General features: G+C 48.2%; 1 protein-coding gene across 3 annotated transcripts in view; it reads left to right on the forward strand.

The window, feature by feature from the left end:
• Positions 1-20,204, forward strand: part of SLC33A1 (solute carrier family 33 member 1) — a 324,811-nt gene extending 304,607 nt beyond the window's left edge. For all 3 annotated transcript variants that reach the window (XM_085634792.1, XM_085634793.1, XM_085634794.1), the window contains one exon: positions 19,642-20,204. In XM_085634792.1, coding sequence (XP_085490918.1) covers positions 19,642-19,809 — 168 coding nt within the window. In that variant the 3' untranslated portion in view covers positions 19,810-20,204. The remainder of the gene's footprint in view (positions 1-19,641) is intronic.
• Positions 20,205-25,913: the final 5,709 nt, after the last annotated feature.

Below are 25,913 nucleotides of genomic sequence, written 5' to 3' on the forward strand. Positions count from 1 at the left end.
CTCCTGTAAGTACGCCCAATCCACGGTATCAAACGCCTTAGCTAGATCAATAGAGACCAACACCGTCCGATCTTCCCGACTCCTCACTTCATGCTGTTTGTGTTTCAGGCGTCGGAGATTCATCGCCGTATTCCTCCCTGGGATAAACCCACATTGGTCCTGGTGCACTAAATGTGCCATATGGGGAGCCAGCCTGGTGGCCAACAATTTCGTTAGGATTTTTACGTCCGTATTCAACATGGTGATAGGGCGGTAGGACGACGGGTCATACTTATCACCCCCCGGTTTGAAAATCATACAGATTTCGCCCCGGGCCATGGTCCGTGGGAGTTCACCCTTCTCTAACGCCGCCTGGAACACCTGCAGCAGGAGCGGCGCCAGTTCCTCCGCGAACTCTTGATAGAACTCTGATAGAAAATCATCACTGCCGGGCGATTTAGCACACGGCAAGCGGGCCAGCGCTCCCCGGACCTCCGCCGAGGACAAGCCCTCCTCCAAACCCTCCCGATCCGAGTCCGCCAAGGTCGGCATCTTCAGCCCTTGTAAATATGGCAAATATTGGTCCTCCGAGATATCTGGGGCCGCCTCGTACACCCGCCTCAAGTGAGCCTGGAGTACCCCCAGCAGCTCCTGCTCCGAGCATACCACACTTCCGGCGTAGTCCCGCAGAGCCACGATACGCTCGGGAGCCTGCTCTCGCCGCAGGATCCATGCTAGCAGCCGTCCCGACTTATCCCCCTCTCTATGGAGGCGCTGCCTATATTGGCCCAGAGTGAACTTATCCAACCTGTCTAAGGTGTCCTGCATCCGTGCCCGAGCCTCCCCTTCCTCCTGCTGTTACACCGCATCGGGGTCCCCCACCCTCTGGATCTGCTGGAGGAGGTCCTCCTCCTTTTGTAGGTCCCGGAGAAGCTGTTTCCGGACCCCATAGGTGAGCCCCATACATGCGCCCCTCACCACTGCCTTTAGGGCTTCCCACTTCGTGGCTACTGCCAGGTCTCCCGCTCCCCAATTGAGGGCTACATAGTCCCCTATGGCTGCCGCCACGCGCTCCCTCCCCACCTGGTCCCGGAGGCGGTCCGCCGGCAGCCTTCAAGTCCGAGGACGGACCACCGGGGGTCCCCACTGGACCACGCATGCCACCGGCGAGTGATCCGATAAGAAGCGAGCCAGGTGTGTGACTTCCACCGACATACCCCGCCGCTCATCCGCCACCAAAACCCGATCCAACCGACTATGTGTGTTGTGCGTGGGTGAAAAGCAGGTGAACACCTTCTGCGTGGGGTGCTTTTGGCGCCAAACATCCACCACCCCTATGTTGGCCATCACCCTTTTGAGTTGGTCAGTCATTCGCGGTTTCGTCCCCTCCCGGGGGGGGCGCCCTGTCCAGTACCGGATCCAGGACACAATTGAAATCACCACACCAGAGTATCGGGGTCCCCAGATCGGAAGTCAAAACGTCCTGCAAGGCCCCCAAAAATGCGGGGTCATCTATATTGGGCGCGTAGGAATTCAAAATGACTATGTCCCTGCCATCTAATCGCGCCCGAAGGAGCAGGTATCGGCCCTCGACGTCCGCCTCCACATATCGGATGGCGAACGGCACCCCCGGCGCCACCCATATCAGGACCCCTCTGGCGTATGTAGAGAAGGATGAATTAAACAGTTGTCCCCGCCATTTTTTCCCCAGCTTCTGCGCCCCTTCATCTACTAAGTGGGTCTCCTGTAGGCACGCTATCGATACTTTGTGCCGCCGGAGGAAGGAGAGGACCCTGTATCGCTTTGTGCACGTGCCGAGCCCCCTCACATTCCAGCTCAAAAACTTGTATCCCATGATCTCTTAATCACTCCACCCCGCCTCGGCCACCCCATCCCAACGTAGCCCCACTCCGGTACCTGACCTGCAATAGAACTGATGTCATCAACTTTCCCCATCAACATCCCCCCCAACAATGCCCCCCTCCCCCCACCCACGAGCACTATGCCAGCAACAACCAAACATGCCCATATGCCCTTACCCCGCTGGTGCCAGGACGCGCACAGCCACCCCATTCACACACCCAAACTAGACCCCCGCACTCAAACCACCACCCCCCCCCGACCCCCGTTCTGACCCTGTTACCAACCATACATACCAGGCGCAACCTGACCAAATCTCCCCTCAACACCCAGTCCCCCCACCCAACTCCCTCCCGCCCCATTACTCAAATTCCACAGAAACGGCAAACCCCTCCCGGGTCCATGTCTCAGCCCCCACACAGCCTAGTACAGACACCGCAACCCAGGGTAGTGTCACATCCCTTCCCAGACTCTCCAAGCCTGGGCAACATGTCACTTCAAGAGGGCTCCCCCCGGCCCGGAGTCTCAACCCCCAATGTTTCCGGGATCACCAGGGTTGCGGCCACGACCTCTCCCTCCGAGGCCGGCAGCGTATCCGGGACCAAAATGTCTTCGGGGCCCGCCGGCCCCTCCTCTGCTCCCGCCTGTCCCAGCTGCAGGGCCCCGTCAGCTCCCACTGTCACTCTGCCACCATCCTGGCCTGCCACCGGCCCCGCGGAATACCTGCGCCTGTTAGGACGTTTCCGCTGTGGCCGAATACCCCACGCCACACGGGGGCCTCTCCCTGCTCCCGACGGGACATCCTCTCCCCGAGCTTCCAACCATTCCCAAGCCTCTCTCGGGGTTTCGAAGAAGTGAGCCTTCCCCTGACACAGTACCTTTAGCTTGGCGGGATAGAGCAGCATGTATTGCAGGTTCATCGCCCGTAGCTTCTGTTTAACCCCCAGGAATGACTTTCGTTGCTCCTGCACCTGCTGCGTATAGTCAGGGTAAATGGAGATCCTGCTGTTCTCATACACAAGATTCGCCACCTCCCTCGCCGCCTTTAGAATACAGTCCCTGTCGCGGTAATTAAGGATTTTGGCGATGATGGCCCGTGGAGGGGCCCCAGGTCTTGGCGGTGGCACCAGTGCCCTGTGTGCCCTCTCGATGACAAAAACGTCCGACAGCCCCCTCGGGCACAGACTCGTACGAATCCAGCGTTCTAGGAACCGTTCCGCGTTGCCTTCCTCCGCCGGTTCCGGTACACCAACGACCCGGATGTTACTGCGGCGGGCCCTCCCTTCCGCATCTTCCGCCCTCCGTTCCAGGGCAGCTGTCGTAGCCCTGAGCTGCACGACTGTCTGTGTGAGGGTCTTCACCTCTCCCTTTAGGTGCTCTATGTTCCCTTCTGCATCGGCCACTTTATCCGCCACGTTTCGGAGGTCTGTCCTGAGCAAATTCACATCAATGGAGACCGTTTCGATTTGCCGCTCCAGCGCCGAGTGGGACCCCTGTATCGCTTTTAACAACTCCGCACGGGAGGGCTCCGCCGGGTCGTCCTCCGCCCCGCTTAGGCCCGTCTGCCGCGTAAGCCGCTGGGATGGCAGTCTCTGCGTGGTATATTGCGTGATCGTGTTCGGTTGCGTCGATCGAGACATCTTACCCCTCGTCATCCCCGAGTCCTCCCGAGGCGCTCAAGGCCGCCGCGAGGCCGCGCAGGGGCCCAAAGCTGGCACTCTCTCCCGACCGTGGGAAGTGCTCAGGCGAGGATTAATGACTTAGGACCCCAGGGGCTGCGCTGACCCCCCCGCCGCCACTCCCTGGAGGCACCGCCCGAGTCCAGCGGCCGTTCCCTCGTCAGCAGTGGCACCCAGGCGGCAACCCAAGTATCCGGAGCAGGCCGCCCACAGCTAGGCCTCGTCCCGTCCCGCAGCGGCCAAGTCTCTCTCCTCCGAGGCGGTCCAGGCGCCGCCGGCCAGTCCCCACCTGGCCTCTCAGGTTCGTGGCCGTCGTAGGATTCTGCAGTGTGGTCCGGCGAGAGCCCGGCTCCGGGGAACCTCCAGCGTCCCCCCGTGAAGCCAACCCCAGTCTCCCTTGCAGCTCGGCACCTCAGGGCCCCACGGCGCCGCAGGTCCGGTCCCTCGCCGCCAATCGTATGCGCCAGGCACTCCCACGCAGGAACGGAATCGTCCTCACCTCATCTCCAGTCGGGCCCGGCAGCCCCTCCACGCCGTCTCCCGTCAATCTCACAGGCTCCCAGTCGCAGGCCTCTCCGCCAACCTCCTCACCAGGCCGCCGTACCCGCTATGATAACGGCCGGACCCGACGCGCCAGGCCCCGCCTCACTCCACCACGGTCTCGGGCCCGCCAGAGGCCCGTCCCGGCCTCCCGCAGCGTCCCGGGGGTGAGCCTCCCTCCGGCCAAGGCGGCAGCGTTGTCTCCCCAGGATCTCCGCTTGGGGGCGATCTCGCCCTCCCTGGCGTCCAGTAGGAGGCCCCAGACCTCGGCCTCGCGTCTTCCGTACCCAGGTCGGGGAATGCAGGGTCCGTTCTCCGGCTTCCTCGCCAGGCACTCGTGGAGGCTCCTGACCTCAATCCCCCCCGCCACGCACTGTACCAGGATGTCGCTCTCACCATGGGGGTAGTTCGGGTCAGACCCGCCAGCCACTCCGCCACCCTCCGGCTCGTCCGCCTGGCGACCGGAGTCCCCCAGTGCACCCGTCCCGGGCACCCGATGTGGCTCGAGGATGTTCTTTCTACCGGTCAAGGAGCCTGCATCCCCACGTCCGGAGCTCTGCCGTGTACCACGCTCCGGCCGTCCTCAGCGTCCGGGAGTAGGCCCCAGACCCCGGCCTCTCGTGATCACGTATCCGGGCTGGCGACTGCGGGTGCCGTACCACAGCTGCACTGCAGGATTCCCACTCCACTACGTTCCGGAGCGATCCCCAGGGCTTAGGGGGTCGATGCGCTCTCCATCCGTCGGCACAGGGGCCCTGGCAGGATCGTTATTACAGGATTTCGGGGTCATGGTAGCGGGAGCCGGTGGAGCTCACGTCCTGTCGGCCATGCTGCTTGGCCACGCCCCCGAGTTAGTGTATCTTAAATCAACTTTAATAATGTCTGCATTTTTTCTAACTTTTCAGATTGTATTTAGTTTCACATTTCTCCGATCATCCAGGACTAAATTCATTCAGCCCTTAGCCTTGTTGATCGTTGCGATGCTTTCATTTAAATTCTTCTACATACTGATGTGTTGTAGAAAAGTCATTTATGATGATTTTGGCTGTCAGTAGAGCTTATAATAATGTCTAGGACAAACTCTTTATTTTTATTTTTTCAAACCTAGCTGTTAAGAGCTACAGTAGTGTCAAGTCGCATGCTTGTATCATTCTCAAAGACCCTGATACTTTCATGTAGCTACGTTGCTGACTAAAGGTATATAAAACTGAACTCCACCATTCTCTGCAAAAAGATGGTTCTAAGAAAAACCATCTAGACCATGAAGTCTGGAGAACTTGACAAGATAAATACGTATGAAACAGAAATGCTAGTGCAGAAATAACCAGAGGAAGAATTGGATATTTGGCAATGCACCTGGAGAGAAGCCTCCAAAAAGTCTAGGAAGAAGCTGGAAAAAAGATGACGAGTGGAAAGGTGAAAATTCTACCAGTGCCATGAATCCTCAAAAAGAGGGTAATAGGTCCACAGCTTAAAAAAACTAGAAGTGTAGTGACTCATGTTTTTTTTTTTTTTTTTTTTTTTTTTTTTTTTAAACCTTTATTTAGCACTGTGTACAAGACAAATACGGGCCTACAACCATCCGGCCGGCCTCGACACTTCTGAAGCTTGATAGCAAAGTATACGTCCACTCAGTGGCACGGCAGCACATAAAAGCATACGACCTATGTTACAATAAATCCACGTGCACCGAGTGGCAGGAGACAGTAAGGTTAATTTTAAAAATGTTTATGTAAGGAGATACAGAAGCTAGAACGGATCAGTGTACAGAACAGACGATCATATGATAAATGGGTAACAGCCAACAGGAGAGTCAACTAACAGTGAACACATCTAAAATGGCGGCACGAAACTATAATACCAGGATATAGATACGCAGCGAAGTGTGCCTCCCAGCCGCTACCCTCCTAACACCAGTCCCCCCCACTGACCCTAGAAAAAGACGTAAGAAAAGGACGGAAAAAAGAAAAAGAAGGCCCATAGAAACAAAAAACGTGCCGAAGAAGACCCCCCACCCTACACGCATGCCGAGGCTATGGCCTACCCCCCCCCTAGCTACGTGTCTGTCGCCCCATAGGAACCCGAAATGTAGAATTAAGAAAAGAAGAAAGGAAAAAGGACCATAAAATCACGGTTGAACCCAGGGAGAAAAAGAAGAGTGCACTACCCTACTACTCCCAGGAAAAAGGAAAAGCGGGGAGGAGCCCACCCCACTGCCGATCTCCCGGACTCCCGCGCCGCCCATACATCCTGCGCCATGTACAGCACAGTATCAAAAGACCCACGTAAACCCGGTGGTCCCGAATCAATACCACCCAGCACTTCAGTACTTCACAAGTCCTCCCCCCGGCAGAAGAAGGAAACAGGAGGCGAAATCACAGCGACATGTAGCAAAAAACAGGTCATTAAAAACTACTCAGCCAATATTGCAAAACGTGTATCAGTCCAGGTCCCCGTCCGCCGATCCAACCAAAGCGACAACGAGCATGCCATCACCCCTGTCCGGACCGGCAGATGTGGTTCAGGCCCGTCCATTGCTGCGAGTCACCTTCAGCCAGGACAAAGAGACAAGATGGCCGCTCTCGAGGAAAGGGGACAATGAAGCCGTATCGTACCGCAGGGTCCCAAACGCAGCAGTAACATGCCACAGAAGCTCCAGCGATAGGTGCATTCAGGGTAACATCTGGCAAGGGAAGTGAAAGGCTAGGTCTCAACAGGTAGTTCGTAGGCAGAGTCACAGCGTTCAAAGTGAAGGGTGTCCCTGCAACTGTATCCGCGTCGATGGGTTGACGCGTTACATTGTAGCCAGGAGGACTCCGCGCCACCGTCCCTCCGCTCTGCAACATTGTTTCACCTCCAGGAGAAAACATGGGCGGCGGGGGATCCTCCAGCCGGGAACGTCCCGTTGCAAACAGTGCCTCATCGATTCTCCGGGTCAGCGCCCAGCAAGTACTCTGCATTGCCACTTTTAACGCCACGAGGGCGGCCAATACATCCCCACAGGTCGGGTCTCTCTGTACCAAGCATCGGTCCGCCCTATCCCGCTGCTCCTCCGATGCGGCAATCAGCTCCGGGGCACATGGGCACGCAGACACTGCGAGTCCAGGGTCAGCCAGCGTCTCAGCAAGAAGAGCAGGCGCCATTGTCATCTCCACTGCAGGCACTTAGTGGCGGGACAAAAGTGACTATGTATACCGGAGATCCGAGGATGTAGACACCGGAAAAGCTTCGTGCTCCACCCGGGAACTGCACAGGGCGAGAGCGCCCCACGGTTGCCGTGAGGACCGGCCGTTCGCCGCAGGAAGACACTTCAAAATGGAGTCCGCTCGCTTTTCTTCAGGGTGGCGGAGGAGAGCTAGTATTAGGGGGCTCCAACGTCGTCCACACCACTGCCAGCGCGAGGGGGAGTCCGACCCGGACGTAAGGGTCCGACTCCAGTCGCACAGCCAGCGTTTTCACCCCCGCGACCACCCGCAGTATTCCAGCTCAGCAACCCGTCCACATCCCTCGGCGTCCAGCGGCGGCCATCTACGCAGGGACCAGGGGGAGCGCCGGAGGTCGAAGTAAACACCGAGTCTGCTACCAAACCCGCCGACAAAGGTGTCAGGAGAACGCCAGTCACTTCAGTGCCGGTAATCCGCGGCGGTAGAGCGGCGCAGGTCAGGAGAATTGATCAGGATTAACAAAGGAAGCCAGACGGTCCACGGAGCCGGGAGCTCAAGCGTCCGTCCCGTCGGCCATCTTGGCTCCTCCTCCGTGACTCATGGTTTTACAGCCTACTATGGTGTTTATTTATGTTCCAGAAATCTTCAGCGACTGGAAGTGAATGTTTGATTCTTGAAGCATACAGTTTTGGAGTAGGCTGCTCCATTGTAATTTTTCAGTAGAAATCCATCGTGGTCTGGATCAGTGGAGCACTAGTCACTGGCCCCGCTGCATGCCTGACTGAGGTGCAGCATAGGACAGAGAAATCCATCCGGACAGATTAAACACAGCCCTGCAACACCTGCCTGCTGCCCGTGGAGCAGAGAAGTCACATGTACACTGCTAATCTGCAGCGACCAGAGACTAGAGGAGGGGCCACTGCAAAGCCAAAGGGGCAAGACAGAGGTGTTGCAACAAGGTGGTGTGCTTTGTTAGAAATCTCAACCGCTGTAATCCTGCTTGTTGTAATGCTAGGATCTGTGCCATGGCTTGAATCTGTGATTCGCCATCAAAGGAACTCAATAAAACATTTAACATCTCAATTGTTAAACTCCTATCCTCTCCCCTAAATGAGAGATCTACAGGCGCGCATTTATGGAGAAATACCTCTATGAAATATAAGTTATTGACACAACACTTCTATCTTTGCATTCTTTAAATAGAATTAAAACAATGATTTGTCCACAAAAAAGGAGAATGTAGGAAATATAGTTACTTAGGCAGTAAATACATTAAAAGGCAACTTGGCCCGATCACTTTAAGAAAGGAGGCTGCTCAATTGTCTTAGAAAGCAGTACAGTGACAGTAGGCCTTAATTCATTTTTTCCAGTGTCTGTGCTGAAGATCATAAACACGGCCTTTTTAATCTATTTTTTAGATCTCGCCTACCTCAAGCTGTCTGGCTGGGAAATACTTATTAAGAACTTACCAAGAACTTATGAGTTGGGTTAGAGGTCCCCCATTGCCTATCATTGGTTGGCTTTATTGTCACTTTAATTTGCTTGCTTCTTATTCAATGTCTTGCCATCCTTTTCTTTTGTTTGTCCCTCCTTTGGAGCATATCCTCTTTGCCATCCTTTTGTTTGTCTGACTTGTCATCTTTGACTGCTTAGGGAACTACTTTTGTGCTTGTCTGTGTTGCTGTATATACACATGCTCTGCATACTCCTATCATCTAGTGTTGGGCTCAGACGTTTGGAAGTCATTTTTCTTCAAAGAAGTCTTTTTAGCCACAGATATATAGTGACTCCTTCCCTAGCTGGCAATACACATGGGCACTGATTCCATGTGAGGTTGTTTTTGCGCCATCTAGTTTGGACATGTACCGACGGGCCTTTATGTTCGGCAACTTATCTCCCCAACTGGTTGTTTCAGCTCTCGCCTCAATGGAAGAAAATCGACTGGGTAGAACATCTTTGACTTTGCTTCATTCTCCAGACAGCACTCCAAAGACTCTGACCTCCCATCAACACCTAACTGCCAGTGCCTCAGGCCCTTCCTGAGGCTCCACACCCTTCACTTTGAGGACTTTATAGTAAAGCATAAATGCACAATAATGGAAAACACGTGCTTCCACTACTGCCCCAATTGCCACTCGAAGTTCCGGTGGATTGACCACCACGAGATGTGCAATCCTTGCCTCTCCTCCGACCACAACAACCCCACGTGCAAGGCTTGCCTCACCTTCTGTTCAAAGAACACTCTTCAGTATCAATGTGAGCGACGGTGGGCACTGCAGAAGATTCATATGTAGGACCTGACTGCACCCCCACCATCTTTAGTGAACACAAAGTCAGGGAAGGCAAAGAAGCCGGTCTCTCCGGAGCTCCTCCCCTTCAGTCCTCACTAAGCCCATAGGCGCTTTTCTTCTCCAACTCTGAATCTCGTGAAGAACATGAGGCCCTAAGCGTCTCCCAGCTACCGGTTCCTAAATAAAGACTTTGGTTGTTAGTATGGGTGGAACCAAGACACCTATTAGGCATGCAAACCTGCTAGAGGCCCACAAAACCACTCCTTAGGGGGTTGGGTGTCATGCCCTTCCATTAAGACTAAGCCCTCCTAGCCATCACCACCTTCTGGCACGACCAAAAGCTTCAGAGCTGCCGGCACTCCCGCAACCTTGCACTGACCTCTCTCGACCACTGAGCCTTATTTTCCACTCCTGTTTCTTTGTTAGACCTGTAACCTTGCGTACATACACACCTCTGTCATGGGGACCCATGCAAACGGAGAACCATCCGCGTATTCTTCCACTGTCTTGCTTCTCACTCCCAAATTAAAGAAATACAGCACTCCCACACGAAGGCGCACACACACGGCAAAGCAAGGAAACACCTGAAAATGGGTTTCACTCTCATAAAATGAGGCAGATCAAGAGACAGTTTTCAGAACAAAGCGTGGGGTTTTATTTGTGCAACACTTTCCAACAGAAAGGGTTTCCCAGGTGTCAAATGAAACGATATGCAAATGTGTATATATAGAGATTTATATATATTAGCAAGTAATAATAACACACAAGTTAAATGCAACTATTAAATGCATGGGATAAAATACAAGCAGATGATAATACTAATGGACACCCAAAGCAAGAAATATGCACTGTTAAATGCAAGTAATCAGACACAAGGAATAAACCCTGTCAAAGGAAAACATGAAAAGATATAAAGATATATACACAAATTAACCACTGGAGACTTGAATGTGCACACAGACACACTCATGCATCACAATGCCAATAATCCGAGAAAATACCTCACTGGCTGCAGTAACTTCATCTAAGCCCACACCATACTGGGGAAGTCACAACCCTGGGGTCAAAAGACTCTGCAAGCCGGGAACTGCCACACTGAATAGACTTTTCTGTCCTTCAGGTCCAAAATCCCACCTTCCAAGTCAAGAAACCAAAGTTTTATAATAATCTCAATGCACTCAAAGTTTCCGAGAAGACCTCCTCTGCGCCAAGGAAATATACTGCAGTTGGCCTATCTCCATGCAAGCATTCCAAAGGCATAGGAGTTTTCACGTATTCTCCTGCGCTCCCACACATTCCAACTCCTTATCTTAGTGAAGCTTGCGAAAGTAGAAAACCTCTCCAAAAGTACAGAAAACAATCTTGAATGTGAATAACCTAAATAACGTGAGTAACCTGGGGGCATGCTTGTGTGTGCAGAGCTCAAGAGTCCGAAGTCAAGATGCCATGAGGGCTTGTCATAGCCAATAGTAAGAACTTCATAAAACTTCCCAATGTACAACAAAAAAATACACATTTGGGCACCACTGCATATAACACTACATTCCGAGACAGAGAAGTACATTCCGCACATTTCTCTCTCTCATGCTTTCAAACGCACATCCACACGTTCTGTTCCTGGCAAGGCTAAGGCTGTCTTACTCTGTGAAACACTCCCACTCTGAAGCTACAAGGAGACACAAAATTAAACTTCAAGGCAAAATGCACGTGCAGGAAAAAATGTCGTACATTCAAGATAAAGTCAATTAAAACAATGGTAGTCAAAGGTCATCACGTGGTCCCAGTGCATAGAAGGGCCTCTGGCACTACATTCAACTTTCCTCATCTCGGTCTTATGCTTTTTTGTAATGTCACTGAGGACTGTACCGTAGCTCACACTGTTGCGGGATATGTTTCTTACCGGTTTTACATTGGTTTGTGTAATTGTATATTGCCATATGTGGTTGATGCTTTCAGCATTGAATTGAAGTATACACTCAATGGAAAGACTGAAAAGTAAAAAAGAGAGACCAACCCCAATAAGACAATGGTTGCCCCTCAAACATCTGTACCTAGGAGCTCCTTTCAAAGGCAACCCTACTGGGCAAGCTCCAAGACAAACTCCCTAGACCCTACACCCTCCTACTGTGGGCAGCAGCAAGCCCATCACCACCAACAGTCAGAGTGGGTACTCTAGTGGCAACAAGGGCAATGGTAAAGGACATCCTTCTACCTCCAAACAGTGACTCCTCTTGCCTTCCTCTCAACCACCTAACCCCGGTCGGGCAGGCTCCAAGATTTCCTGCCTTGCTGGAAGGAAACACATCAGACAAGTGGGTGTTAGCAGTGGTCCTTCACGGCTGCTCTGATCATAGATCTCTTCTTTCTCTTACTTGCATAATTTATCGTGCAATACACGTGCACCATATTGTGTTCACTCACCTCTGCATATTACTCTCATCCACTGTGCGAAAAACAAATATAATATGGAGTCAGTGCCTATGTGCTTTGCCAGCTAAGGAAAGAGTTGCTATAAAACATGTGCTTCGAAAGACTTATTTGGAAAAAGAAACAAAAAGACTTGCATATGTGACTGAACTTCCCTAATGCATAGTCTCCAAACAGTAACCTCTCCATTAAGTTCATCTCAATGGAACAGTATTTATGTGATAGCGTAGCAGTAACTAAATCCATTGTGGGGTGGAGAGTTTTTTTTTTTCAACGGCCGACTGTACAGCACAAGTGGGGTTAAAAATAAAACAGCTGCCTCTGCTTTTGTTGAGGAAATGTGAATCTGGTTCAGAAAACAATTACGTTCTGTTTTAACTTGATATTTGGTCTCGTGTTAACACATTTTTGATAGTGAGTTTTCCCCACACTTACCCACTACTTTTAACAAGAGACAACCATGCTATTGTATTTAATGTTTGTGGAATTTAATGGCGATCCCATAACTGAAAATATAAAATTACTTGTTCGTATTCGAAGCTCTCAGTTAATTGGTATTTTCATTGACTTCATAAACCACCATTTCTAGGAGTGACGAGGTGAACATGAAATAATGCTGGACCTGTTTTCTTCTGCTTGTCTGTCTAATGAACTGAGACCACTTGTCACTGCACTGCATTATGGGATGATATTGCCACCTACTCAAGTCATGGTTTCACATTTCTCTCTGGTGAAAATGCTGGTTACTTAGCCACATTTCCTGCATTTTCCTTTTAAAGGGTAAATTAAAGGATTTTGTTTCTGGAAAAGACCTCATTAATGAATGCACGTAAGCTTGACAAATCGGAAGCTTATGGATTGCCAGAATCCATAGTTGTAGTTTGACACTAGCCCTTTACAGTCAGTTTAAATTGCATTAAATGAAATTCTATGAGTCATAAGGATTGTTCGGGCCAATCACAAAAGCATTGACATTTTTGGCTCTATGCCTTTCACCACAGCAGACCATTTTAGAGAGGGATTGTGGGAAGGATCCTTTGTCTTTTAATATTTAGGAGCAGTTCAAAATGTTCTAAATGTCTTGGCTAACATATATCTGTGGCTTCCCTAATAACTAATGTGTATTAGCAAATACTGCATGTTGGGAACAGACCAACATGGAGGTGTTGTAAGCTTGCTAATGAAGTATGTACTAGGATTCATAATTCACTTCATGTAATAGGGACCCACGCCATGCACTTGTTAGCACAGGAGCCTTATGAAGTGTTTTCTCAAGTGATAAGAATATTTCTGTAATCAGTGCGCTTGACTGCATGGACTTTATGGTCAAGCTGTATGTGTTTTACAGATTGCCTGAAAAGGCCTCTTCATTAGCATCAGAATATTATGTTCGAGGCATATGAGCTGCAGATTACACACTATGCATAGATCGCCATCTGGTGTTGGGCCTGGATGTTTGCACTTGTTTTTGTCCTGGAAAGTCTTTGGAAGTCACGAGGTAGGTGACTCTCCTTAGAATCATAGTGCACATGGGCATCAGCTCCATCCTCAGATTGTTTTTTTCCGCCATCGGGCTCGGATGTGTTTCTCGCGCTCCAGTTCGGAACCGTTACCGATTCCCGTTTCGATGCGTAATCCTTCACCCTTTCGACGGTATTGTCTTGATCGCGAACACTAATCGGCACGCATCTCTACAAGTCTTCGATTCCGGTCGTTGAAGAAGGCCTTCGGGCCGACCTCAGCCTTGGCCTCTGGCTCATGGATAGGACGCCTTTCAAAAAGTGTCCTCAATGTGGGTCGAAGTTTCCCCACACCGATCTGCATGGGGTGTAGAACCTCTGCCTCTCTCCCGAGCACGAGGCCAGAGACTGCCTAGCTTGTGCCTCTTTCCGCTCGAAGACCATCCGGGATCGACTAGCTCGAAGGACCATGGCTCGCTCGTCGAGTTTGATCCCTGGCGACATCTTCCAAGAGGGCGTCAATGTGCCAGAGGATCGGGTCGAAGAAGACCTCATCAGCGCCTCCGAAGCCGATGACTCCGACGTCGAAGAAGTGACTCCAGCTCAACGGGTCGTAAGTAGAGACGTCGCCCCAGACGCACTCCCTACAACAACAAAGGCTTCGGTCACACCTTCACCTTCGGGCTCGGGTGCACACCGACACACTGCTTCCCATGCTCCGCCCTCGGGCCCGGTAAAGAAGCCTACCAAGCCTTCCGGCGACTCGGGCTCGAGTCTGCCTGCCACCGGCGCCGAAGCCCAATCATCGGCACCGAAAAAGAAGCCGCACCCATCCTCCAGGCCGACCGCTACCTCCACCCCGAAGCCCTCGGCACCGAAGACACCAAGTAGTGACTCCCCGGCACCGGAAAAACACTCTGAGCCGATGAAGAAGCCACACCCCAAAAGTTCAGACTCACACTCTTCAGAGCCAAAAAATACATCAACACCGAAGAAGCACACAGACTGGTAAACCACACGGCTCGAAGCCCAAAACCGCTCCGGAGCCCGCACCGAAAAAGCCCTCGATACCGACACACACTGCGCCGAACACCCAACCTTCTTCAGAAGGGCTTTTTCGACCAAACCCTCAACAAAAAACTCTAACTAAAGACCCTAAAACTGGTCAATTGACTCGGAGTTCCAGGAAAAGACCACTGGACATGCCTGCACCAGCTCCACCACCTAAAAAGAGGGACATAGCCACATCACCTCTTAGGGTCTCTTCTCCACCTCCTCCTCCACCTCCACCTCCCCAACCACCTCGTTCTCCTACGCCATCCCCTACACCAGTAGACGATGATGACACATATGATGACACAGTGGACGGTGACAACGACCTGCCACTAGGGGACCCCAGTCCACCAGGTTCCCCTGACCCCTGGGATGACTATAATACGCCTGATGTCCCTAATGTCCCGCAAGATGACATCTACCCCACTAGGCCTTCCCCACCAGAACACACCATGGGTTTTAATCAGCTGATACACCGGGCTGCCCAGTAGCACGGGGTCGACCTACATACAGACCCGGTCCAAGAGGATTTTTTAATGGACAGTTTTGACACCACCCAAAGGTCCACATCCACTTTACCCATGCTCAAAGGGGTTATTAAACACGCTACAGAGGTATTTAAGGACGCTGTCAGGGCTAGAGTCATCAATCCTAGAACTGAGGAAAAAATACAAAGCTGCCCCTACAGACCCAGCTTACATTAAGGGCCCTGTTCCATTAGACTCCATGGTGGTCTCAAATGCTAGAAAAAGGGCTAATTCGTAGACATCAGGTGATGCAGCTCCGCCCAACAAAGAGTCTAAACTCCTGGACGCCTCTGGCAAAAGAACAGCGTCACAGGCAGCTAACATTTGGCGCATCGCAAACACTCAGGCCCTGTTAGCCAGATACAATAGGGCTCACTATGATGAGTTGGAGTCCCTCCTACAACACCTCCCGGACAAATACAAACATAAGGCTAACGACCTCATACAGGAGGGTAAAATTATCACCAACACCTCCATCCGGTGCGCTCTCGATGTGGCAGATACAGCATCCAGAGCAGTAAACACAAGTGTCCTTCTCCGCAGGCACGCGTGGCTACGCATTTCCGGTTTTAAACCTGAGGTGCAAAGCTCTATCCTCAACCAACCTTTCGACCAACAACACCTTTTTGGCCCTAATGTTGATGCATCCCTTGAGAAAATGAAAAAGGACACAGACACAGCCAAATCAATGGGAGCCTTGCAATCGCAAGCTCCCAGGCGTTCTTTTCGTCGCTCATCCTACAAGGACAACTCCAGGGGCTACTTGTCTGATAACCAATCCACCTCTTACAAGGCTCCCACCCAATCCACCTTCACCAGAGGTTATCAGAGAGGAGGATACAGAGGCAACAATAACAAGGGCAGAGGCAATACTAACACCTGCTCTGCCTCCACCCCTGCCCAAGGTCTTCCCCCGGACTATTCCACTCCAGTCGGGGGGGGGGGACTACAACAGTTCCTTCCTGTCTGGACCAACATCACCAAAGACAGGTGGGTGCAACAAATAGTGCAATCAGGTTACTGTCTCTAACTTACTTCTACCCCCCCCAAACATTCCACCCAAACAGCGTCCAATGTCAACGGAACATTTGTCACTCCTGAAACGAGGTATTTTCTCATACCAAAGAAAGACTGCTCTCTGAGACCTATTCTAGACCTCAGGCCACTAAACCTATACATACAATCAGACCAATTCCACATGGTCACGCTTCAGCAGGTCCTCCCTCTACTTTCACAGGGCAACTTCCTCGCTACCTTAGATCTCAAGGACACCTATTTCCATATTCCCATTCACGCAGCTCACTGAAAATCTCAGGTTTGTAGTGGACGGGCAGCCCTATCAATTCAAAGTACTCCCTTTCGGAGTCAACAGCACCACGGGTATTCACAAAGCACCTAGCGGTAGTCGCAGCCCAATAAGAAGACAACACATTAACGCCTTCCCATACCTCGACGACTGGCTCATAAAAGCCAGCTCGTACAACCAGTGTGTTCATCACACTCACGCGACTATCCAATTACTCCACGACATGGGGTTCACAATAAACCACACCAAGTCTCATCTGCAACCCTCTCACACGCAACAGTACCTCGGCGCCACAAAAGCGCTAGCCTATCCCAGTCCAGCCAGGATAGCAAGCATTCTCGCTCTCCTCACCAAATTTCAGCCACATCACTCTCTTTCAGCTCGAGTGTTCATGCAGCTCATAGGGATGATGGCCTCTTGCATATTCATAATGCCTCACGCAAGACTCCAGATGCGTCCCATACAAGAGTGCTTAGCACGCCAATGGAACCAGGCTCAAGGGCAGCTAACAGATCTGGTGTTGGTAGACGGTCGCTCTCTACAGTGGTGGAACACCAAAAACCTTTCCAAAGGGCGACCGTTCCTAGAGCCAGTTCCTCAAATTGTCATGACAGCGGACGCATCGCTCTCCGGCTTGGGAGCTCACCTATTACATCACACCATGCAGGGCAGGTGGACACCTCAACAAAAGTTATTCCACATCAATCACCTGGAATTACTGCCCATATTCCTAGCCTTAAAAGCATTCCAAAAACAAATATCAGGCAAGACTGTCCAAGTCTGCACGGACAACATGACAGCCATGTACTACATACAGAAACAAGGCGGGACACACTCTCTGCAGCTCTATCAGCTAGCACAGAACATATGAAGATGGGCTATACCTCAGAAAATTTTTCTCCTAGCCCAACATGTCCCAGGAGTCCAAAACACCATAGCCGATCTGTTAAGTCGTCAAACGCAACAGATCCACGAGAGGGAACTTCATCCACAAGTTCTCCAACCATTCTTTCAAATGTGGGGGCAACCACAGATAGACCTCTTCACCACCCATGAAAACGCCAAATGCCCAAGCTTCGCCGCCAGATACCCACACCCATTGGCCAAAGGCAAAGCGATATGGATGAACTGGTCAAGCAGATTTGCGTACGCCTTTCCACCTCTCCCACTCATACCACTAGTGGTGCGCAAACTACGGCAACACTCACTGACTCTCATTCTAGTTGCTCCAACTTGGGCCAGACAACCGTGGTACACCACATTGCTGAAACTGTCCGTAGTTCCGCACCAAAGATTACATCTCACCACGCCTCTTAACCCAGAATGGTGGAGAGATCAGACACCCGAACCCAGCTCAGCTCAACCTTGCGATCTGGCTCCTGAAATCTTAAAATTCGGTTACCTTAACCTTCCTCCTGACTGTATGAACGTCATTAAGGAAGCTAGACACCCTACCACTAGAGCCTGCTATGCAGCCAAGTGGAAACGATTTGTGATATATTGTCATAACAATAACATCAATCTCCTAGATGTGTCTATCCAACACATCATAAGCTACCTTCTACACCTACAAAGGTGCAACTTAGCCTATACGTCTATAAGGCTACACCTTGCTGCCATAGCAGCATATCTACAAAATAGACAACATTTATCACTATTCAGGGTACCTGCCATCAAAGCCTTTATGGAAGGACTCAAAAGGATAATTCCTCCGAGTTCCACCCTCACCTGCGTGGAATTTAAACATCGTTCTCACAAGACCAACGGGACCTCCCTTTGAACCTCTACGTAAATGTGAGCTACAATTCTTAACATGGAAGGTTGCTTTCCTAGTGCCCATAACTTCTCTTAGAAGAGTTAGTGAGCTTCAGGCACTAACTATTCAGGAACCTTTCTTACAAGTCCATCACAATAAGGTTGTTCTCCGAACTAATCCTAAATTCCTCCCTAAACTAATTTCTCCCTTCCACCTCAATCAATCTGTGGAGTTGCCTGTATTCTTCTCGCAACCACACACTGTCGCAGAAAGAGTTCTACATACTTTAGATATTAAAAGAGCATTGCTCTATTACATTGAGAGAACACAACCTTTTCGAAAGACTAAACAACTTTTCGTTTCTTTCTCACCACCACACAAAGGCAATCCCATATCAAAGTCCAGGATAGCCAGATGGATTGTTAAATGCATATAAATTTGCTACCACAAAGCAAAGCGTACTTTAACTGTTCCTCCTAGAGGCCACTCTACGAGAAAAATAGGGGCTTCTATGGCATTTTTAGGGAACATTACATTAGATGACATCTGCAGAGCAGCTACATGGTCTACACCACACACGTTCACGAAACACTATTGTTTAGATGTGCAATCAAAACAACAAGCTAGTGTGGGCCAAGCTGTACTCAAAACCCTATTTCAGACTGCTGCAACAGATATTGGTGGCCGCCGCTAAGGAGGGGGACTGCTATACAATCTATGCATAGTGTGTAATCTGCAGCTCATATGCCTCGAACGGGAAATGCTACTTGCCAGTATGCATCTGTTCTTGGCATGTAGAGCTGCAGATCTACTCACGCCCACCCGCCTCCCCGGCTTCCTTTATCTGTTCCAGTATTATCTTATTTAGATACAGCATACAAGGGCATCTTCCTGTTTCTAACAAAGCTCTATCATTTCCCTGCTGACGAAAAACAATCTGAGGATGGAGCCAATGCCCATGCGCACTATGATCCTAAGGAGGAGTCACCTACCTCGTGACTTTCAAAGACTTTCCAGGACAAAAACAAGTGCAAACATCTGGGCCCAACACCAGATGGCGATAAATGCATAGTGTGTAGATCTGCAGCTCTACATGCCAAGAACAGATGCATACTGGTAAGTAGCATTTCCCATTTCATTGAGCACTATGCACTTGACTGAAATCTCAGACATTGATGTTCTGGAGCATTGGAATGGCCGCATCCATCATCATATACTTAATTTATGTGCTGAATAAATTTCTTATTGCCTACCACATAATATTACAGACATGCAGACATTGACCAACTTAATATTAACACCATAAAAGCCAGCTCCTTCTAAATATATCTGAAACCCTTGAGCACCTTCATTCTTATCATCAACTTATTGTTCATCTTGAGTCTTCAGATAGGACCGCAAAACGATTGTGCTGAAAAGTATATTAAAACCTGTCTTCTCCTTAGACAGTCCTCCTCCACCTTTTGTAAGTTCAATTTGAATTGTTTCATTACTGCAATTCAAGCAAACTCTCCAAGAACATTTTAACTGTCTAGGTTGATATAAAAACTATAAGCCAAAGCTTAACTACATTTTTTCATGTTGTTTTCTTCCATACAGCTCTGTGGAAAACATGGGGGCTCTTGTGTAACAACTCTGGACGGTTATTATGTGGAGTCTGTTGTTTGTGTTATTCTTGGATTTGCTTGGTGGCTGCTGCTTGGACCAAAATTAAAAAAGCTACAGGATGAAGGACAGTCTGCATGGAGGTGCAAAAGGACAACTTAAATTAAAATAAATGGAGAAGACACTGCAGTAAACTTCGTCATAAGCAGACATACTCTTCCTACAGACCTGGAAACAAGGAACATGGAAAAGAGCAGTAAATGCAAAAAAAAATAGTGGACTAAATGTAGTTCTCAGTTTAATCACAAACCTTTACCTCATCCGGCGAGATTTGGTGCGCAAAAATCACATTTGAAATGGATATTTCAACATTTTTAATCTTAAGATTTTTAAGATAAAAACCTATTTTATATAAAAATTATTGTTTTGCTTTTTGCTTTATGGACTTACATTTTGTTCACAAAGTTTCGTGGGCATTGGCAGTATATCCAATACATTGGTTATTTTTTAAACACTGTCAACTGAATAAAGAAAGAGATCCAAAACCATGTTTGGAATAAGAAGGCTGTGTGTGATTCTTCCATAAAATGTAATATTGTGCAAATCCTACTCATGTTTTTCATTTCAAATACCTTTTATTGTGGTTCTAAAGGTTACACAAATTTATGTTGACCTAGTGCAATCAATATTCACTCATTCGTGCCAGCATATACATATTTGGATAGTCACTGGTAATGAATATAAGGAACCTATAACCCGTTTTAAGAGAAGTAATTGCACCCTTGCCACCCCAGTCTTGTGTAGAGCCAAGTTTAGGCCTATTCACTCTTACTGATGTAACTTCTTAGTTTAATGGTGTGTGCCCAGTGAGTAAACCATTTTGAAAAGGTAGGTTTTTTCTATTCTGGGATGAAGGTAGTCTAACTCTGTGATATACTTTGGAAGGGGACTCATAGGCCCTCATTAAACGTTTCCCAGATTTAGATGAGGGATATCAAAGGGCCACTGTTGCCTATTAAGACTGGGAGCTCTGTAGCTAAATCTTGGTATTACAAGTTTTGTCGCCCATAGTGGGGAATAACAAGTTAACCAGGGAATACTAAATATTTTTCTCCTCTCTCAGAGGAAATCATGGACCCAAAGTCAACCACATTTAATGTAGGTGGTAAACTTATTTGTAGGCTTTTATGAGGTTTGTGCTGTGGGTGTTATGTGGCCGGGTCACTGGAAGAGCATAATTGTTAAGGCAGAGCATTTTTTTCACTGTGCTTCATTGAGATTTTTAAAGGTGTAAAGGTGGGCAGTGATCAGGCACAATAGCTGTCCTCCACTCCACTGTGCATTTTAATCTCTCTGGAAACAGAACTGTCTGGGTCGACCTGATATTTATGGGCTTGGAGACACTGGGAGATTGAGAATTGCCTGGATTGGTCACCCAGGGGGTGGGGGGTTGGGGTCGGGGGGGTTTGAGAATTGCCTGGATTGGTCATCCAGGGGGTGGGGGGTTGGGGTCAGGGGTTTTAATATCTCCTCCTGCCACTTGTAATGGGGGTGGCATTCCTTTAATTTCAGAGGACAATTATTTAATGTGTTGAGTTTAATTCTACAGCCACAAGAGTCTATAACTTTATTGAGGAAATCGCATGTTTTGCCACTCGATGAATATTATATTCGGGTAAGGCTATTCAGTTTGCTGTGTTGAAGAGTGCAGATTTTTTGTAATCATTCGAGATCTACTACCTTCATTCCGTTGATGTTTTGATTAACTTTTCAAAACCTCTTGGAGTTTTCATTACACCCTCTTAATTATCAAATCGGAGAGCAAGTGCCTAACTGCCCCATACGATGAAACTGCATTGCAGCAATAAGTATCTACAGTCTTCCTAATGCCACGGCCCTGGAGAGCTCTAGGGCCTAACGAGTTTGCAATTCCTATTCCCCACCATGTTTTTTCCTGGCCCAGACTCAATTGAGTGGCTTTAGTATGACTCTTCACTAGTTCTGACTTATGCTTTTTTTGGCAGTGGTCCAGCATGCCTCAGGAAAGTGTTCAGGAGAAGTTTGGAAATATAATCAGGGACCTTGCAAGGTAGGCAGGTGGATGGGTGAGAGGACACAGTCTGCCCTGCGACAAGAGCTGCACCGTTGTAGGTGCTCCTTTCAACACCTTTTAGGCTGACATCTTGTTAGGAATGAATGATACAATAAATAGCTTCCTTCACCCACATTGCGTGCTTCAAATTGTGAATCCAGAGCGGTAGTATCTATGATTTATTTTTTGTTTTGTTTTACAATGCTGATCGTATTAACTGTGAAAGATTTGGTGTGACTCCAAAACATTTGTGCTGATCGTTTTTACAGACTTAAATATCTGAGTTTTAGGCAATGCTCAGAAAGAGATGCTGAGTAGAAGGTATCCATCTTGCTTGATTCTCTTGCTCTGCAGGAAAGAATTAATCAATGAAGACTTTACTTTTGGAATTTTGAATATGATCCTGTGCTTGCCCAGGCATTGTGAATGAAAGCGCATGAATGAGGTTGGTGTGTGCACACATCTTACTGAACTGCACGGGGGTATCTGAGATGGTGGAGAAGGTTGATCCAAGGGTGCCAAAAAGCTGTATTGGAGACAAGGTCTTGAGAGGTGAAATCCTTGCAGTGAGACTAGTATGAGGTAAAATGTTGTGTTTGTGTAGTCTGAGCTTAGTGTGTGCCCTTAATGAGTATATCTCACAGGGAACTGTCCTTTCAGTATGAGTGAGCTTAGATGTGGCAGACAATATGGTTTTGGTGTTGAGTGCATGTACGTTTGTTTTATGAAAGTTACTTGTGTTTCTTCAATATTCGTTATGGTCACATGTGGCGTTCACCTAAGGTCTGTGGACATGCAGAAGTGTTCTCTGAAGCGGGGTGTGAGGATTGTCTGAAGGCAAATGTAATGCACATTTTCAGTGGTCAGATGCATTCTAGAACGACTCTGGGTGAAGCTGAATGTTTAAAATGTTTTAAAAAAAAACATTTTGCTTTGATTGAACCAGTTACCTAACCCATTGGGGAGGATGGGCTTTTCATGGTAAAGGTTCAAATTACAGCTTTATAAAAAGGCGCTGGTAGTCAGCTGTTTCTCCTGAAGAATGTCTACCACTTTCTTCTGGCTATAAGATAGTACATGCATGATAAAATGATCTCTGGGAACAACTAGACTGACCACTGGAGAGGACTCAGTTGGCTTGCTTATGTTGGCCTCTGTTAAGTCCATTAATAGATCTTTCAGTTTTCCCCAGTAAATCAAAGATATATCTTAACAAATGCCTAATGGCTACTGCACTTTACTTGAGTATAATTCAGGTGAGTACAGTGAGTAAACCCCTCGTACTCACCCTACGTCCCACTGAAGAGAGAGCCAAGTTTGTTTCTCAACCCCACGTTAGCCCTCATCTCTGTTCAAGAACAGTGTTGTAACCATCTTCACTCTCCAATGTGTACACTTAATGTAGTTGACCTGAGATCTCATCTGAACCCTATTTTCTCTTGGTGGTTCCAACCTGAAACATGGATCTTCCCTTTCAGCATTGTAAGTCTTTCAATGGGTTCTTCCAACAATAAAAATGTATTTCTTCTTGGAATTCTCCTATCAAATCAATTTTGGGTGTCCAGTCCCCTGGCCTTATCTCAGAGCAATAGCTTCTCAATCCTCATTTTGTTTGCTAGCTCTTTTCCAAGTATAGCAAAGCACAAGAATTAAATCCCGTATAATCACTGTTCCCTTACAATTATTTTTGATAGTACATATAGGAAAGCCTTTGCAATTTTTTCCTTCACCCACACTTTGTACCATGTTTTGACTCCTGTCTAGACTATCACTTTCTTATTCTCTCATAAATAAATTTACTTTGCTACTCTGGCAAACCCTCCGTACGTGCCTCCTCTTCTACTATCTATTGTACATGTCGCGGGCAGGAAACCCTTTGAGTTTCCAGTTTACCCTGAAATAGCACATCTGTGACACTGCACTTCACTCGTCTTTTCATGGTTATTCACTTTGGAATACTTATCCATAGTTCTTATTTTATTAACAGAATATAACTCTGAAACAGGTTGCTCTCTGATCTCTTCAATACCATTCTAAGAGTTCTCAGTGCTCTTCGGCTAAACTGATAGCTGAGTTTAATATTAAGTGAAATCCTATTAACAATCTTTCCTTGACTTTTCCTTACTTTTTGTGTTCTAAGAATCTTGTCTCTCGAGACTTGATTGCAGGTAACGTTCTCAAATTCACATTTTGCAGTCAGAGATATGAGAATGGAAACCTATTCCTTAATTGACTCTCCAGCCTCTTATTTCCACGAGTAAAAATTATACTGTAAGGAATTGGGGGATTAGGTGCGGGTGGGGAGGGGGAGGGGGTGGGGGCCCATCTCAAGTAACCACAACCATTGTCAGGGTTAACCACAAAAGTTACTAAAGAAACCTATGCTTAATCCTCTGGTAGCTTAGCACAACTAATAAAATTAACAAATAAAATGCAACCAAAATGACAATAATCTAATAAGTAGAACTGACTGAAGATATTAATGTTTTTAACTTTGAACTAAAAGTAATGTTAAAAGCACTGGCAGCTGTGGTTATCTCATTGCGCTAGACCGGGTCAAAGTCAAAAGTTAAGGTAAGCTGACAGAGTGCAGGTTGGCTACAGGGACCATTGTTGTTCTAGCGGAAAGCTTACTTTCTGACTTAGAAATGTTTATGGAGCAAAAGCGATCGTTGAATCATAAGTGGGGCAAGCTGGATCCGAAGCATGGCTCTGCGACCTGGGGGAACCACCAGATTGGGGGGGGGGGGGGGGGGGGAGAATTCACTCGAACAGTTTCCAGCAGCAGGGTCCAGGGCAGGTTCAGTGGGAACTGGTGAGCTGGAATCTTGTTGTGTCCCTTTTTCTCAAAGAGGAGGTCAGCCAACTGACCCTTGGAGCCATGTCAGGGGTCCTGCGTTTAAGCCAGGCAGGTTCAGTCTTCCTTCAGGTTCTAAACAGCAGAGCAGTCCTGCCGATCTTCTCAGGTCCAGGAGTGTTCTGAGGAGAGTATTAGGGATGTCATATTTATGGTGTACATAAAATGCACAAAAGGTGATGGGATAAATGCTTGCTATTTGTCTAACCACTGGTATGCGCTAGAGGTAGCATCCCAACCCATCATTCTATTGCTCACCATGTCATTTCAGTTTGGACCCAGCCAAATGCAAATCAGTCTTGACTCTTCTCCAATAGGAACAGTCCGCCTGAGCTGCCAAGCCAGGTTTTCCCGAACACAAAAACGAGCAACCTAAGACCGGTTTTGCCCTAATTCGGGCCCATCCGTCTGGTATAGCTTGATTCTGGTGGCAAAGTGAGCAATGTATTTGCATGTGGGCAAACCGATACCACTTAAGATGTACATCAAAAACACACTGTGATGGCTGGAATGCTTGCAGTTTGACTAACCACTGGTAATCGCTCGGGTAGCATCTCAACCCATAGTTCTTTTGCTTGCCATGCCATTTCAATTTGTAATTTTCAGAACAGTATAATAAATACTGAACTGACCATCCATGAAGTTGGTTTTAAATTAGTATTAAAATTAGTACTTGACTCATTTTTTAGCTGCTCTCATTCAGAAAATAAGCCCTGTGGATAGTGTAAAACAGTGTTTCCCTATGGGAGAGCCCACCTTGCTACATTGAAAAATGACTGGAGATTTTTCACTGCAGGAAATGTAAGACAGTAAATATATGTCCTACTTTTTAAATATCATGCACCCCTTCCCTATGGGTATTTAGTGCCTATATTTAGGGGTAATGGACAAATATTTGAAAAAATGTAGACCTTTCAAAAGGCCTGTTTTGCCAGGTCAAATGGCAGTTTAAAACTGCACACCAAGGATGAAGTGGTAGCCTGGAGACAAGGTTTACAGTGCTATTTCGGTGGGTGGCACAATGAGTGCTGCAGACCACTAGAAGCATTCAATTTACACGTCTTGGGTATATGTGGTACCATGTACTCGAGACTTACAAATAAATTAAATGTGCAAATTAGGGCTATGCCAATTCTAACATCTTTAGAGAGGAGAGCATGGGCTCTATACACTTTGTTAGCAGGAGTAAAGTGCACAGAGTTCTATGGTCTGCAATAGAAGGTACACATCTGGGTAATACCATGCAAAAGGTGGTCATTTCCAACATATACCATTTAATAACTATATACATTACACACTAATATTAATTGTTTGATG

The sequence above is a fragment of the Triturus cristatus genome, chromosome 11 (genome assembly GCF_964204655.1).
Source record: "Triturus cristatus chromosome 11, aTriCri1.1, whole genome shotgun sequence".
NCBI classification, from domain to species: Eukaryota; Metazoa; Chordata; class Amphibia; order Caudata; family Salamandridae; genus Triturus; species Triturus cristatus.